Source organism: Varanus komodoensis, unplaced genomic scaffold (genome assembly GCF_004798865.1).
Source record: "Varanus komodoensis strain SLA01 unplaced genomic scaffold, ASM479886v1 scaffold1, whole genome shotgun sequence".
Classification (NCBI taxonomy): domain Eukaryota; kingdom Metazoa; phylum Chordata; class Lepidosauria; order Squamata; family Varanidae; genus Varanus; species Varanus komodoensis.
In genome coordinates this window covers 17,533,579-17,548,988 of record NW_025335268.1, presented here as the reverse complement: position 1 = coordinate 17,548,988, position 15,410 = coordinate 17,533,579, and the positions used below count along the sequence as shown (strand labels likewise).

The following is a 15,410-nucleotide window of genomic DNA, read 5'->3' as shown; positions in this document are numbered from 1 at the left end:
GTGTGAACCAGGTCTTAGACTAACTCTCTGTTAGGTTACTGTTCTTTCATGTGTTTCAGTGGTGTGTACTTCAGAATAAAGGCACTTAGAATTAGTGTTTCTGGAAGTTAGCTACGTAATGATTTGTAAATTTATTGAACTGTAACCTTCCATGAATATATGATGTATGTTTTGCTAGGCACTGGAATTTAGTAGAAATGACATTTGGAGAAGAAATATACAGTGGCAATGGTAAAAATCACAAAAGGGAAGATATGCCTACCAGTCATTAAAAAAGATTATTAAATAGGTGACAGTATTTGAAAAAGATAGTAATTAACACCAATCTTCTGCTTTTATTTCAGTTATTTGTCATCTTCCTTGTATGAATGGAGGCCAGTGCAGTTCAAGAGATAAGTGTCAATGCCCTCCTAATTACACTGGTAAGCTTTGTCAGATCCCAGTGCAGAGTGGCAGTGCTCCAAAACTGTACCATAATCCACAGCAAGCAAGTAAGGCCGTGGGATCACATGTCATCCATTCCACGCATACTTTACCACTGACTATGCCTGGGCAGCAAGGAGTAAAAGGTAAACATTTTTCTCTCTTCTTTTTGTGGCAAGATTTCCCTGTTAGCTGTTTACTTTTTAATTTTGGATACCACCAGATATGGGCATAACATCTTTCCACATAGGCTTTGAATTCCAACCATATTTAAAGCTATCAGAATGACTGACTTCAGGCCTAGTTTTGGAATGGAAGCTGCTTTGATGGCCCGGATAAACTTTGCTGAAAGAGGGTCAGCGGTTTGTAACCCTCTTGATTCTCTTGAACCTTCTGGGGGCTTTCAGTGTCATTGACCATGGTATCCTTGTGGATTGGTTGTGTAGGAGTGGGAGGCACTGCATTGCAGTGCTTCTGCTCTTATTTCACGGCTGATTCCAGAAGGTGTGGCTGAGGGGTTGCTGCTCTTCCATAACTGGCCCTTAGCAGCTTTTGTATGAACTTTTGTAAGGCTCCCTTCTAGGTGTGGGATTAAATTTAGCAGAATCAGACTAGCATTCACAGACTTCCTCTTGTGTTCAACTCAGCCGTAGAAAGCAACCTGAGTTAAGAAGAAGTCCTTGAATGCTCACGATACAAATGTCACAGCCTTGTTTTTCATGTCAGGTTCAGCAGCACGTGGGCAGCTGCAGCTGGCATGAAAGAGGTGCACTGCTTGTACAGAGGTCACACAGAGTTCCATTCCTGATGAGCCCCACATGAACAGTATTCTTCCATGTCAGAGGCAGCAGATTATGTGAGGTGGAGGAAGGACACTCCTTGCACAGTTTGTGGGATTCAGTTCCTGGAAGCACCACACAAATGCTGGATGCAAACCGTAGTCCAGGGAGCCAAGGACCAGTTCGGAGAGCCAAAAAAGATTCCCATCCGCAAAACAGATTCTTCACACATCCCTACTCTGTTCTTTCTCCAGTTTTGTTTGCCATTAATCATGTGGGTGATACTCAGATCTATTCTTCAATTTTATCAAATCCAGTAAGGCAGTGCTTGTATTGAATCCTTACTTGGGCACATTAGTGGACTGGCTAAGGACTGATAAACTGAGACTCAGTTAGACAAGACAAAGATACTCTTAGAGGATGACCAACTAAGTGATTTATCCTGTTCTTGAGGTGGCTGCAGTTCCCCTAAAGGATTAGATTTATACTTTGTGGATGCTGTTAGACCAGTCATTGTCTTTAGAGTCACTAGTCAACTGAGTGGCACAGAACACTTTTATCAGTTTAGACTGATATTTCAACTTTGATTTTGTAGACTGAGACAGACCAGTTGCAATTACCCATGCTCTGGTAACAGCTCATCTTGATTAATGCAATGTGTTATATTTGGAGTTTCCTTTGAAAATGTCTGGAAGCTTCAGTTGATCTAAAACAGGGGTCTTAAACTCAACTTACCTGGGGGCCACTGGAAGTAGAGTCTGGGTGAGGCTAGGCTGCATCAAGTATTCCACCACCACGGTGGTGGTGGGCCGCTCATCCGGAGGCCGGCCTGGGCGCCGCCGGCACTTTGAAGGCTGCAGGGCCCCTCCCCCGTGCCCTGCCTGTCCCAGCAATTGTCCCGCGGGCCGTGAGTTTGAGACCCCTGATCTAAAATAAGGCAGCGGTATTACTAATGGGGCTGGCCAATGTGATATTATGCCAGTACTTTATGGTCTGTACTATCTGCCAGTCCACTTCTAGGCTTGATTCAAAGTGCTGGTATTAAGATAGAAAACTGAGAAAGCTTGAAGCAAAGTTACCAGAAATATCATACTGTCCTGTATGCATCCTGCCCAGATACTAAGATTGTCATCACTGACAGTCTTTAGGAATCACTGCCAAATGGGGGTGGCCACTGAAAAGAGTACCTTTTCTATTCAGAGCTTGCCAAAGAAGCTTGTCTGGTTTGGTTTGGTTTGGTTTGGTTTGGTTTTTGGCTTACATGCTCAGTTTCATTCAGAGTGGCTTAAATACAACTGGGCACCCATTCCATAATTCAGCACCACTTGTATGTTGTATTGTCTGACCCCAAGAGTGGTTGTTGGCAAGTTAAAAAACCAGCTAAAACTGATGGGCTATTTTAATAACCCATTTATTGTGGATAGTTTGTTAACCATGCCAACAACCTCCCCTTTATGACCTCAGATCGTTCATCACCTTACAAGTGCAGGTTGGGTTACAGAATAAGCACCCATTGGTGCCTGGCACATACCACAAAGTACAGACATTTAAGCCACTGTGGCTGGAAAATATTGCATAAAGTAAGACACTATGGAAGCAGTGAGCATATTCTTGTTAATTTTTATTTTTGTAGAGCTTAACAACAGATTTTCCTGCTTGGGAGTTCTCTTTATTTTTCATTCTTGGTTTTTTCCCAGTGAAATTTCCTCCTAACATTGTGAACATTCATGTGAAACATCCCCCTGAAGCTTCAGTGCAGTTTCATCAAGTTTCAAGGATTGATAGCACCTCAGCAGGACAGAAAGCCAAGCCAAAGCCCTCCCAGTCAGGACATTCCCAGGTTTATCAAAGTCTGCCATTTCAGAAGAAGATACATTCAACCTACACACAGCAGCAGCCTATTTCTCATATGTACCCTATTTCTGCTAAAACTCAGCTTGGACGATGCTTCCAGGAGACTATTGGGACACAGGTAAGATTTTTTTTTATTTTAAAAATAACTAATTAATAACTTATTAAAACCAAAGTTGGCTTGATTCGTTAGGTGTTCAGAACACCTGCTTTTACAAATGAATTAATAACAGTTAATATAGTTGCAAAAATAATAATGGTGAGTAATCTAGGTGCAAAAATATTAATCATGAGTTATCCAAATGTCCGAATTTATTGGAATTGCAAAATTAAAGTAATAGACCTGGGAAATATGAACCTTTTTCCCCTTCAGAATTGTCATTCAGTCACTGATTTTTGGAAATGAAAGCATTATGTTAATATTAACATTTATTTTTATAATATTATGGAATTATTCCCAACATAGTCCCTGTGTTCCAACCTTGAAGCTGGGAATAGGAACTCCAGTCCTATTCCCCATGCCCTGGCAACTGATACAGACCCATATGAGTTGCCCCGTAAGGTTGGGAAGTGTCCTTAGAGAGGAGTTAAATGGAAGAAGGTGAGGACACGGGAGACTTCATTTCCTCCAGGTGCCTTCCCTCTGTTTTGAGATGCTATCTCTAAATGGTCAAAAACTGCCATCTAGTGAAAACGCAAAGCAGGAGGACTGGAGAAGGGAAGACTCACAACCAATTTGGGTCACGACCAGAGTCCTGGAACGGATTAAATTCATGAGCCAAGTTTCCACTGTAATAGCTATATTCCAAATTTCTGTATACCAATCAGACAATGGGTAATCATATTTTACTTACCAATTCTTAGCTATAATTAATCTTGCTACAGTTATTAAATTTATTATTAATTCTTTATTGTTCCATCTTGGTTGGTTTTTTTAATCAAATTCTGAAACTAATGCAATTCTAGGGCATACAAGTCTATATATATTTAGACTTATTGTTGTACTACACTCTTTCAAAAGCTCTTTCCAACATTTCATTATATAGTCACATCCCCACCATATACGGAAATATGTACCCACTTCACGACCACATCTCCAACATAAATTGGAGTATTTGTTATCTATACAGTTCAACTTCACTGAAGTTAGCTACCACTTCCATATAGTTTTGTAGAAATTTTCCTTTATTCTTACCAACATACGGTTTAATATCCTCTTCCAAATATTTTCTCAGTCTTCATTACTGATATTCCTTCACAAATGTATTTCCCATGTTACTTTAAGTGAAGGTTGTACCCTTAATGAAATGTCTTGCCATTAGAAAAAAATAATAAAATGTGTAGCTACAATATCCTTTGTGATCCGCCCCGAGGCTTTGGTGCGATGGGGGTGGCATAGAAATGTTTTAAATAGATAAATAAATATTTTGAAAACTTCAAAGTGTTAGAACATACGGAGGTTAACGTACAAAGTACAAAGCTATGCAGAACAGTTTCTGATTTTTTTTTTAAAGCATCTGCATTCTGGCATAATTATTCCTCAAAAATAGATTATACCTCAGGACATTCTTTTTTTAATTAATCCTGCTAAATATTTGTGTTTACCGTTTGTTAGGATTCTTGGCCTTTTGATTATTAACAATATATTAAAAGGACAACTACAGATAATACCAGTCATTGCATAATAAACCTTTAGAACTGACAGCAAACAGAGATACTGGATTTTGGGAAGGAGACCATTCTGAATGAACAAAGCCCTGCTCTTTGCCTTTACTTATTATACCTCTTTGTCGGAGAAACACAGAACAGGGCTTGTCTTCTTAAGCAGGGGAAATAATTTGCTTGGAGATACTCTGCACGAGTATGATGCTTTCAAACCAGAAAGGCCTCTTTAGGAAGATAATGATCAAATCCTTTAATTGTGTGCTGCTATCAGTACTACGCGTAGTATCGGTGCAGTTAAGATAGCTTCACTTTTATAGGTGTATTACTTTGGAAAGATGAATCTTATTCTGGTGCAGTTGCCAGCCTTCTTTCCAGAAAGTTGTTCTGAAAAGTATGAATGAATATTTTTGACTCCTCAACTGCCCTTCCCTTCCTGTGTGAGGCTCCCTTACAGGAAATGAGTTCTGAAATTCTTCCACATTGGTTTTCAGAGCAAATTGGCGCTTTCTTTTAGTTATTCTCTTAATGTGGCTGCCTTCTCATATTTTTAAAATGTGTTTCAGTATACTATTGGATTCTTTTGTTTCTTTCTAGACGACGCTTTTTAAAACATGGTGGTTTGCCTGTTGTTTAATTTTCAAAGAATTTTTTTTTATACTTCAGATTTTCTAACACATGGGTTAGTGTTACTTCAACAAAGCACTTTCCCAAACCAGACACTGTTTTTAATGATATAACTTTACATTCTACATATGTGGGTCAAATAGGTAGCTTATGAAAAATACATAGAACAAATGCTTAAGATAATCAAATAGGCTATTATATATCAACTGATTACTGATTATCTTTAGTGTGGTAAAACCCCAAATGTGCCAGATAGCATGTCAACATCCAAACATACATCTGCAGTGATTATTTCAAAAAGCTTTATAACATAAGTTATCTTGGACCTCTTTTTCCCTGGAAAATGTCCCTGAACCCAGTTAAAATAGTCCAGAGCATAAGAATGCATAATTGCAGCTTTATGGCAATTTTGCTTTTACTTATTTTAATAAAAATATTAAGGTCAAACAGTTAAGCACCATCTCTTACTATATATGAGAGAACAAATTGGATGGACATATACATGCACTCAAACAAAGATTGCAAGTAGGGTTATCCTAGGGCATATTATTAAAGTGGATTGGTATGCATCTATTGTTCTCTAATAACAAGGCTGTATATGGAAGCAGTTCTGAGCTTGCTGCTCTGGAACCTTCTATTGCTTAAGCATTTCATTTTCAGTATATAATAATTGGTTCAGGAATTATTCTAATGGTTGTCACAGTACTTTGCCCAGAGAACAGAAGTTTAATCGTCTTTATTTTTCTTAATGTATTTTTTTCTGAACCTCAAGGCATATTTCAGGGAAATCCATCAAATCTTTCTGTACTTTGCTTTGCCATTTTAAAAGAAAATTAGAGTAAACTCAAAGTAAATTCTTATGCACCTTAGCTTTAGGAATGGGTGTTCTATGTCTCACTTAGTATCTCTACTACTCTTGGGAACCTATAGATACCATAAAGCCATGTTAATATTGGAGTGTTTATTTGTTAAAAAAAATCCTTACAGAGTAACTATCATCTATTAATTCAAACATTCTTCAAAAACGTTGAGTGTTTATGGAAACCTTTGATTGATGAGACATGCTTTTCTTTGGAGATAAGTTTTTTTGCCAAAACAGTAGATTTGGTCTTTTTCCAGGGCAGCTTCTGTTGTTCGAGAGGTAAAGCCATCTTTCCATTTAGCTCAAAGTTATGGTCCTATAGGGACATTCGTAAACCTTTTTTGTAACATTTCAACTTTCATAAAAAGTAAAGGTAAAGGTTTCCCCTTGACATTAAGTCCAGTCAAGCCTGACTCTAGGGGATGGTGCTCATCTCCGTTTCCTAGCTGAGGGAGTCAGCGTTTGTCCGCAGACAGTCTCTGTGGTCATGTGGCCGGCATGACTAAACACCGAAGTGCACGGAATGCTGTTACCTGCCCACCAAAGTGGTACCTTTTTATCTACTTGCATTTGCATGCTTTCGAACTACAAGGTTGGCAGGAGCTAGGACGGAGCAACGGGATCTCACCCCGTTGTGCAGATTTGAACCGGCGACCTTTCAATCTACCAGCCCAGCAGCACAGAGGTTTAAACCGCTGCGCCATCTACAGTCCCTCAACTTTCATGCATTTATGCTAAATGGAAAATACAGAAAGTGGTTTCTAAAAGACTGTACAATTTAACGCAGAGCTTTCCATGAAAATACTACTTTATTGTGTTTGCAGATTGCTAGCTATGATACAATCCTGACCATTATGTCCATTTTGATTGAGCATCAAGTTGTTCTAACTGCAAACACTCTGAGACTTGACCTGGACATTTTAAATGAGAATGACTGGAAAAAAAATCATATTTTTATTCTGCTTCGTCCTTGGTTTCAGATGAGTGTGGGTACTAGTAATTGAATTACTGTTTTTTGAATTCTGTTTACTAACTTTAAGGGTCTTATCCAGTCTTAGTTCTACTTGGTGTAGACCCACTAAAATGAATGGGCTGTAAATTAGAATAACATGAAAGACCACTCTATATTCTTTACTTAGGGGGCCTTGGTATTATGAAGCTTTTGAACTAGTGGAGTTCACATATCTGAGATCAGTATTTGTAAAGCTCAGAATATTAGTAAGAATTAGCACATGAGGTTATTCTTCCAAAGCAATGATTTTCAACAGTGAGAATTTATTTTTAATGTGTCAAGAAAAAGAAAAGTATAGGCGGGATGTGGATAGAGACAGAAGAGCTTAAGAAAGAAGTAGAAAACAGAGGAAATAGCATTGGATTTGCTGGAAAGTACCAGTACAAACTTTGCCATCACTCCACTATCCAACTGCTATCTCGATGCCTGTTTACGGAATACATCTGGCACAAAGCAAGCCCTGGGCTTGAAGCCAGAGTTGGCTCTCTGAAAATACCCAAAGGGGGTGGAGGGGAAATGGCAAAGAATAAAGAGGGAAAACCAGTGAGAATAATGGAGATGGCGGGAAAACTTGTTTTGAATATTTTATTCTATTAATTCCAGATTGACAGTCTGTGTTGTTTCAGAATTGTTTGGCATATGCTGGTAGGCCTTAAAAGCCAGGTGTTCAGGGACAAGACTGCCCTTCACACTATGTCAGAATTCATTTTGTGAGAATAATCTGCTTTCTTCTTTTAAAAGAGCTCTCTAATTCTAGTTTTCATAGGCAGATTCTAAGATCTACAATATAATAACACTTTTAGAGCAAAACATATATAAATCAATTTCTTTGGAAAATGCTTATCCTCCTTACATGGATACTTACCCAGAATTCCAAGAGGAATAACTTCTAGTAAGTGCATGTTCTCCTTTCATGACATATAATGGGGGTACATGGAGCTCATCCCGCCTGCCCCTTGAGATCAGTGGGAGAGGCCCTTCTCCAGGAACCCTCCGTGAAGGATATTAGGAGAGTAAGTACTCGGAGGAGGGCTTTCTCTGCAGTGGCGCCCCATCTATGGAATGTGCTCCCCAGAGAGGTCTGCCTGGCGCCGTCGTTATTTGTTTTTCGGCATCAGGCAAAGACCTTTTTATTCAAACGCTATTTTAATTGTTAATATTATTTATTTATTTTATTTTTCGGGCCAGGTCGACTCATATTTTATTGGTTTATACTGCTCTTATTTATTATTGTGAGTCGCCCCGAGGCTTTGGCGAAAAGGGCGGCATAGAAGCTTTCTAAATAAATAAATAAATTCCTATACTGAAAAAATTCTGCATGAGATGCCTGCTCCACACACACACGTATAGGAATGAAGTGAGTCTGGAATGACTTAGTGATTTAACTAAGTTCTGTCAGACATTATTAAAACATCCATAAAGGCTGGGCAGCTATCCATAGCATTCCATGGTTGTGAATCTATTTGTGAAACAGAGTTCAGCACTGTGGATAGCTGCTATAAAGCCCATAAGAAAAGCTGCAAAGAATAAGTGACCCCATAATCATAAGAGTCACCAGCCTACCTTGCATTAAAAGAACCCTTAACCATTTGTCAGAGAAGAATGATAAGTTTGATTAATGTAGGCCCCGTAACTACATAAGGAATGGACTTGTCATCAACATTTAGTGTTAAGGTGGGAGAATCATCCTGCTACTAGTTTAACTCTAAGGTGTTGCCTAAAGAGGCATCATAATTATTGTAGAAACAGAGGCTTTTTAAAAAGTTAACATTAACTTGATAACTTCAAAATAAGACCTAACCGGAAAATAAGCCCTAGCATGATTTTTCAGGATGCTTGTAAATATAAGCCCTACCCCAAAAATAAGCCCCAGTTAAGATCATCAGCCGGACAGACATATTTAGTACGTCTGTTGCAACACAATTCAGGATTTGTAGAGTTATGATGATATTCCAGAAGAAGAGGACATGACTGTATTTGATTAAATGTAGATTTTTGTACATGAATAAATGTAGATTGTTGTACATGAAAAAATAAGACATCACCTGAAAATAAGCCCTAATGTGACTTTTGGAGCAAAAATTAATATAAGACCCTGTCTTATTTTCGGGGAAACATAGTACTTATAGTAGCTGGATTATTTTCTTAAAATAAAATTGGGCAATTACAAAAATGTCCCTGAATGATACATCTTTTAAAAAACATTCAACTGATACGGTTTGTGCTTGTGTCTCCCTTAAACATCTACTTCAAAAATTTCCACCTATTGTAATCCTCTTGTAATCCACAATGATATGAATCAGTGTCACCAAGGTCCTTAAATGACTTAGCAATGTATTTAAATATTTATTGCTTTATTTTCCTGCCTCAAGATATTTCCCTCTGATTGACTGTACTTTTCATGATCAGAGCTCATTAAATTCAAAGGAAAGAAGAGGGAAATTTAGCTCTGGAATATTTTCACCACCTTTCTGGCTACGCTTATCTGTTTCCACTGAATTGATTACTAACAACAATATTTAAGGTACATGGTTCAAGTTTGAAACTTCCTACATGGTACCCATGGGGACCTCTCTTAGCAACCACCAGCCCCCCGTGCTTTTAATTTTCTTATTTAAAAAAAAAGTTTAATTGGGAGGTTGGCATGCTGAAAAATGAAGCTCTGTCCTCTAGCATCTTCTTTATGTGGTTTCAAAAGAGCAGCTCTGTGGTTTGAAGGCCACAGCATTCTTTCAAAATGGGCACACTGTCCTGAAAGGTCAGGAATCCCTCACTTAATTATTCTAGCCTTAAAATTTAATTTGGAAGTTTGTGCAATCTTCTAGATACTTTGTTTTTCCAGATTGTGAGAAAAATTACAAAGACAATCAAGCTCAATTTATCTAACATCTTATTTTAGAGTTGAATGGTGCCTTTCGCCAAAGGATGATTTTATTTTCTTAACACATGTCACATTAGATTTTATACAACTGGTGAGGCCATCTCTTTCCCCTCAACTGGTGGGGCTGTTAAATGTCTGCCTGTCCTGTCCTGGTCGGTTGGCCCATCCGTCTTTCCTTCCTTCCTTCCTTCCTTCCTTAATTAATTAATTAATTAATTAGTTCAAATATTTGTGTCTGTTCTCATTAGTCTCCGTAGTACTACTTCACTCAGCAGTTGTCATTGTTATGTATTTTCTTGCATAGCAGATTTATGAAGTTGGCTTCATTTCTTTCAAACCTTTTATTAATTGTTCATGGGATCAGAGGTGATTTTACTGTCTGTAAACAAGACTGATAATGTAATGTGCATGTATCTGTGGAAAACCATTTTATATGTTGTAGGACCTGGTTTATCCTATGACTTCCATCCTGTATATATAACTAGGATTACAAAAGTGTTGCATTTATTTGTTTTCTCAACTGATAAATTCTATTTAAGGATGCATGTCATTCTGAAAGGAGAAGGACTGATTTAATTCATGGAGGGAATCAGGAACCAGTGGGACAGCGGTTTTCCTCAGACCTTCCAGAACAGCATAGAATATGGTGCTTGTGGCTGCAGGTAAAAGGTAGAATTGGAGAAAATCAGCACCCTGTCTGTTCCTCCAGTGCCAGTGAAACTCTGCTGAGTAGAAGTCAGGATCCAGCAAATAGTTTTGTCTAAAGTCATTAGGTACTATGTATAAGAATAATCTGAAATCTGATGTAGGTAATCTAATTTGAATATTTCCAGGCAAGACATTTGAGTGCAAGGAACCACATTGTCTAATACATTGATGGAGCTTTTTTCTTCTTTAGACATAAAAGATGACCAATTCATCCCCACCCAACCCCAATAGTCCTCCATTTAGTTGATTTAAAAAACAAAGTTTTCGCAATTTAAACAGTGTTGAGCAGGAGAATAATGACCTCACAAGAGGGAAAAAGGAGGGATAGAAACATAGAAACAGAGTGAGTCAGAAGGGGTCTCCTGGGCCATCTAGTCTGACCTCCGGCACCAGCCGGCTCTGCTCACGACATGCCCACCATGTGGACATCCTGCCTATCCTTGAACACCCGCACCAATGGGGCCTCAACGACCTCTTGTGGAAGCCCATTCCACACCCTCGGGGTCCTAACTGGCAGGAAGTACTTCCTGGCATCTAAATGGAACCTTGGCTTCCTGAGCTTTGCTCCACTAGAGCGTGTCCTGCCTTCCTCTGCAGGGGAGAACAGGTCTCTACCCATCTCTGTGTGACATCCCCGTATGTCGCCAACATATCCCCTCTGAGTCTCCTCTTCTCCAGGCTGAAGAGACCCAGTTCCCTCAGTCTTGCCTCATACCCCATCCCCTGCAAAACAGCCACCAACCTTGTGGCCCTACACTGCACTGACTCTAACCTGACTATATCCTTTCTGTAATGAGGGGCCCAAAACTGAGCACAATACTCCAGTTGCGGGCGCACCAGAGTCATGTAGAGTGGCAGTAATACCTCTCTCGATCTAGAAGCCACACTTCTGGCTATGCAACCAAGGGTGGCATTCGCCCTCTTGACCACTGCATCACACTACTGACTCATGTTTAGCCTGCAGTCAACCAGCACCCCGAGGTCCCTTTCACAAGTGCTGCTCTCCAACCACTTGTCACCTAACCTGTACTTTTGACAGCTATTCTTATGCTCCAAGTGCAAGACCTTGCACTTATCCACATTGAACGCCATCATGTTGTCTCCTGCCCACTTCCATAGTCTGTCCAGATCCTTTTGGAATTATTACTGTATAAAGGCAATACAGTAATAATTACAGTAACAGGCTATGGCTTTCCTGTTGATATGTTAGAAGACCAAGCATTCTACAGTTGATGTCCTGTGAGATACCTTCCAAAATGTCTGCCTTTGAGAAAAGGACAACCTGGTCCCTCTAAAGGGCTTCCTCTAAAGAACAGCGCTAGTCACTTTCTCTGGCCATGGTGGCTTTTCAGAGACCCCAGGCTTAGAGGCAACCAGAGGGTGAGTGATGGAAGAATTAGGATATGGGGTCATGTGTGACACAGGTGGCCAGTGGAGGAAGACAGCCAACAAGAGGCTGGGAGTGATAAGCAATGTGGAAGATAAGCTGGTGGACATGGGTGGAATTGGGGAGGGTGGCAGGGTGGTGGTGGGGAGACGTATTTGATGTCATGGATGAGGATCCCTATTAGATATCCAGGAAGGAATTGATAAATAGTTGACTAAGCACAGCCAAGTACCTTGTCCGCATCTTCAACCATTCTTTTGATTCCCTGTGACTAATGGAACATAACATTACAAGAGCCATGGTGGATCAGTCCAGTGTTCCATCTAGTCCCCCATTCTTTTCACACAGTGGCAAAACAGCTGCCCAGATAATCCCACAAGCAAATGAGTGCAGCAGCACCACAGCACCTTTCTGTTCGCATTCCTCAGCAACTAGTGTACATAGACATGATGGAGAATGTGCTAAGATAAGAGTGATATTTAGACTTATAAAACTGGCAAATGGATTTTGGAGAAGAAGCAGTGTGGGAAGGGGGATTAGACGTTGGGCAATATTTGTCCTGTCATTCTCCTCAGTTTCCATGTGGGAAGAAAGGATGCAGAGCTAGGCCTGGTAAAGATCCAAACCAACAGAGTTCCTACAGTACAGACTGTAGTGTTAAAATTATTGTCCCTGTCTAGAATAAAATGCCTATGGAGAAGACACTGAACAGAATGCACCTTGTATTGGCATTCTTCCAGTTAGCAGGCAACCCACAGATCTTTGCTGATACAAATGTGATCTGATATGTAATGTGCTCAGGGATCTATATGTTGGAGCATCTGGTGCCGCGTTAGCTCACTGCATTTAACTTGGTGCCAAAGCCAGACCAAATGTTTTTGCTTTGTTGGCACCTCATCCTAATCCACACACAGTCAAATTGCACCTGAGGAATTGAGGTTTTCGTAAGGAAACACATCTGTCGTTTCTTCTAGCACTTGTCTTTTTAAAAAATTTCTGGAAAAAAATGCAGCAACAGATTGCTGCTGCTTTTATTAAAAAAAATTAAAATCTTCTGGGACTACTCTGGCACAAATTATGCTGTTCAACAAAAAATAACCAGGAGGTGAGGCACTGGAAAGGAACCACGTGGCAGTAATGGTGCTCATATCAAGCACCACATTTGCATTTTACTATCTCTCGTTCTAGTGACTTCTGAAGCCAAGAAACAAGGTGCTTGTTGATGAGCAATGCAGCATTGACAGGCTGAGAGTGTTGACGTAGAAACTTGGAAGATGAGAAATCTGTTGTTCTTGAGCCTGGAATCTTTTAATGTTTTGCCTATATAGATTTTTATAGGAATATATACATATTCCTTGTTTTCCACAGTTTTAGGCAACAGAATGAGAGCCATTGTCAGTTTACCATGCAAAGAAGAAGTCTGATCATGGCAACAGGTTCAGTGCTCCATTGACAACATACAGGTCTAACAAGATTTCATGGTTTTGTTTGGGAAGGTGGCACACTGTTTCATATGTTAGAACTTCCTGGCTTTTGTGTGTTGCATTGGTGTTAAAAAGTGTACTTGCAGCAGCTACCCTAAGCCAAAACTAATGCAACTGTAGTCATCAGGCTGGGGTCCCCGTCGGTACCATTAAGAATATTGGTCAGCTCCGTACCTATAGTTAGAATCTTCCTGGAAGCCAGGGAGTCTGGCAGCTCAGAGCTCTACTCTGCTGAGCCTTATTAAAAGCAAGCAAACAAGCAAGTTTATGTTTCTTTTCCTTGACTCCCTCCCTATTCAGCTGCTTTTCATTTTAATTCTAATAAAAATGCCTTTATTATGACATACAATATCTTGTTATTCCTCAAAATATGTTTATAGCGTCAGTGATACAGACAATAAAGTTTGTATTGCTAATGTGTGCCCTATTAATTTTCCACATGATTAATGAGTGTTGAAATTGTTATGGGACACTTGAATGTAAGAGAAATATAATTTAATGCATGTGTCTACCATGTGTCAAGAGTTTATGCAGAAAGTGGGAAGCCCTACTATATACCATTGGTTCTATATCTTTACATCTGTTTTGTTATAATTTAGTATTTCAGTGTAGCCAGTGATGTTTAAATCAGATAATATTAATTCACGTTTCTTATTGCAGATGTTTTCATCACCAGGGGACATACAACTTATATATGTATTTCAGCTGTACTTTTGTGTGCTATTTTACGCATAGATCAGATGCGAAACTGGATGTGTTTATGTGTTTACTGTATAGGTTCTTTTCCAGAGCTTGTTATTCTTAAATGAGAAAATCCTGATTTGCGCTCTTCAGCCTACAACAGGATCATGGGATGTGCTGTTACCAGGCTTCTTCTGGTTTCATTATGGATGTAGGACAACAGGAGCTAGTGCTTTCAAAAGAGAAACGCTGCCTCAGTCTTGAAATGAGTATTTCTGCTCATTCCAAGTGCTTTGGGTACCACTGAGTTCTCATTGTACTGGCAGTGCATTCGTACAGGCATTATTGGATACTGAAAATTGTGAAGAATTTGGTTATCCCTACTGGCCTCTCTTTATCCTATCATATCTGCATTCCACCCATGCATACTAGGAACTTCCTTGTCTCATCTGAAACATGGGATATGGGCAACACATTAGACACAATCATACGTGGAAGGACCTTTGTAAATAAGTCCTTAAAAGAGAGTAGCCTGTAAAAGAAAATACTAGTCAGCTGAGATTGTTGGAATAGGTCCATCCTAAAACAGCCTTTGCATTCCTGTGCTGCATGCAGAGGAGGGATGGAGTGCTCTGTTCATCCTCCACCAGTCCACTCAGTTGTCTACACAGAATTCCATCCACTCATGTACATGCAGTTCTTTCTCACCTGAGGCTACCAGGTTAGTTTTTAAGTGCAAGATTGTTGCTGGAGATTCCCAGTGCTGATTTTTAAAACAGAAATTGCTTCAGCAAACAAGAATTTAAGTGGAAAAATGGCAGAGAAAGGGGTGCTTAAGCATTTTCCTTATAAGCATTTCTGTTCCAAATCTTTTTTATCCTTCAAGGAACTCAAGGCAACTTAACAGAATCCTTTTCTTCTCACACTTCTCTTCATAACAACACTTTGATGGTGTGTTGTGGAGGGGGACAGGGAGGGAACCTCCTGGAGATTGGTGATTTGATGAGCCACAACCTGTATGCAATAAGAGGATTATACCACCTCCCCTCCATA

General features: G+C 39.7%; 1 protein-coding gene across 13 annotated transcripts in view; it reads left to right on the top strand.

Annotated features, from left to right (window-relative positions):
- LTBP1 (latent transforming growth factor beta binding protein 1) overlaps window positions 1–15,410 on the top strand; it is a 242,920-nt gene that overhangs the window by 82,837 nt on the left and 144,673 nt on the right. For all 13 annotated transcript variants that reach the window (XM_044451089.1, XM_044451347.1, XM_044451264.1 and 10 more), the window contains 2 exons: window positions 345–569; window positions 2,900–3,174. In XM_044451089.1, coding sequence (XP_044307024.1) covers window positions 345–569; window positions 2,900–3,174 — 500 coding nt within the window. The remainder of the gene's footprint in view (window positions 1–344; window positions 570–2,899; window positions 3,175–15,410) is intronic.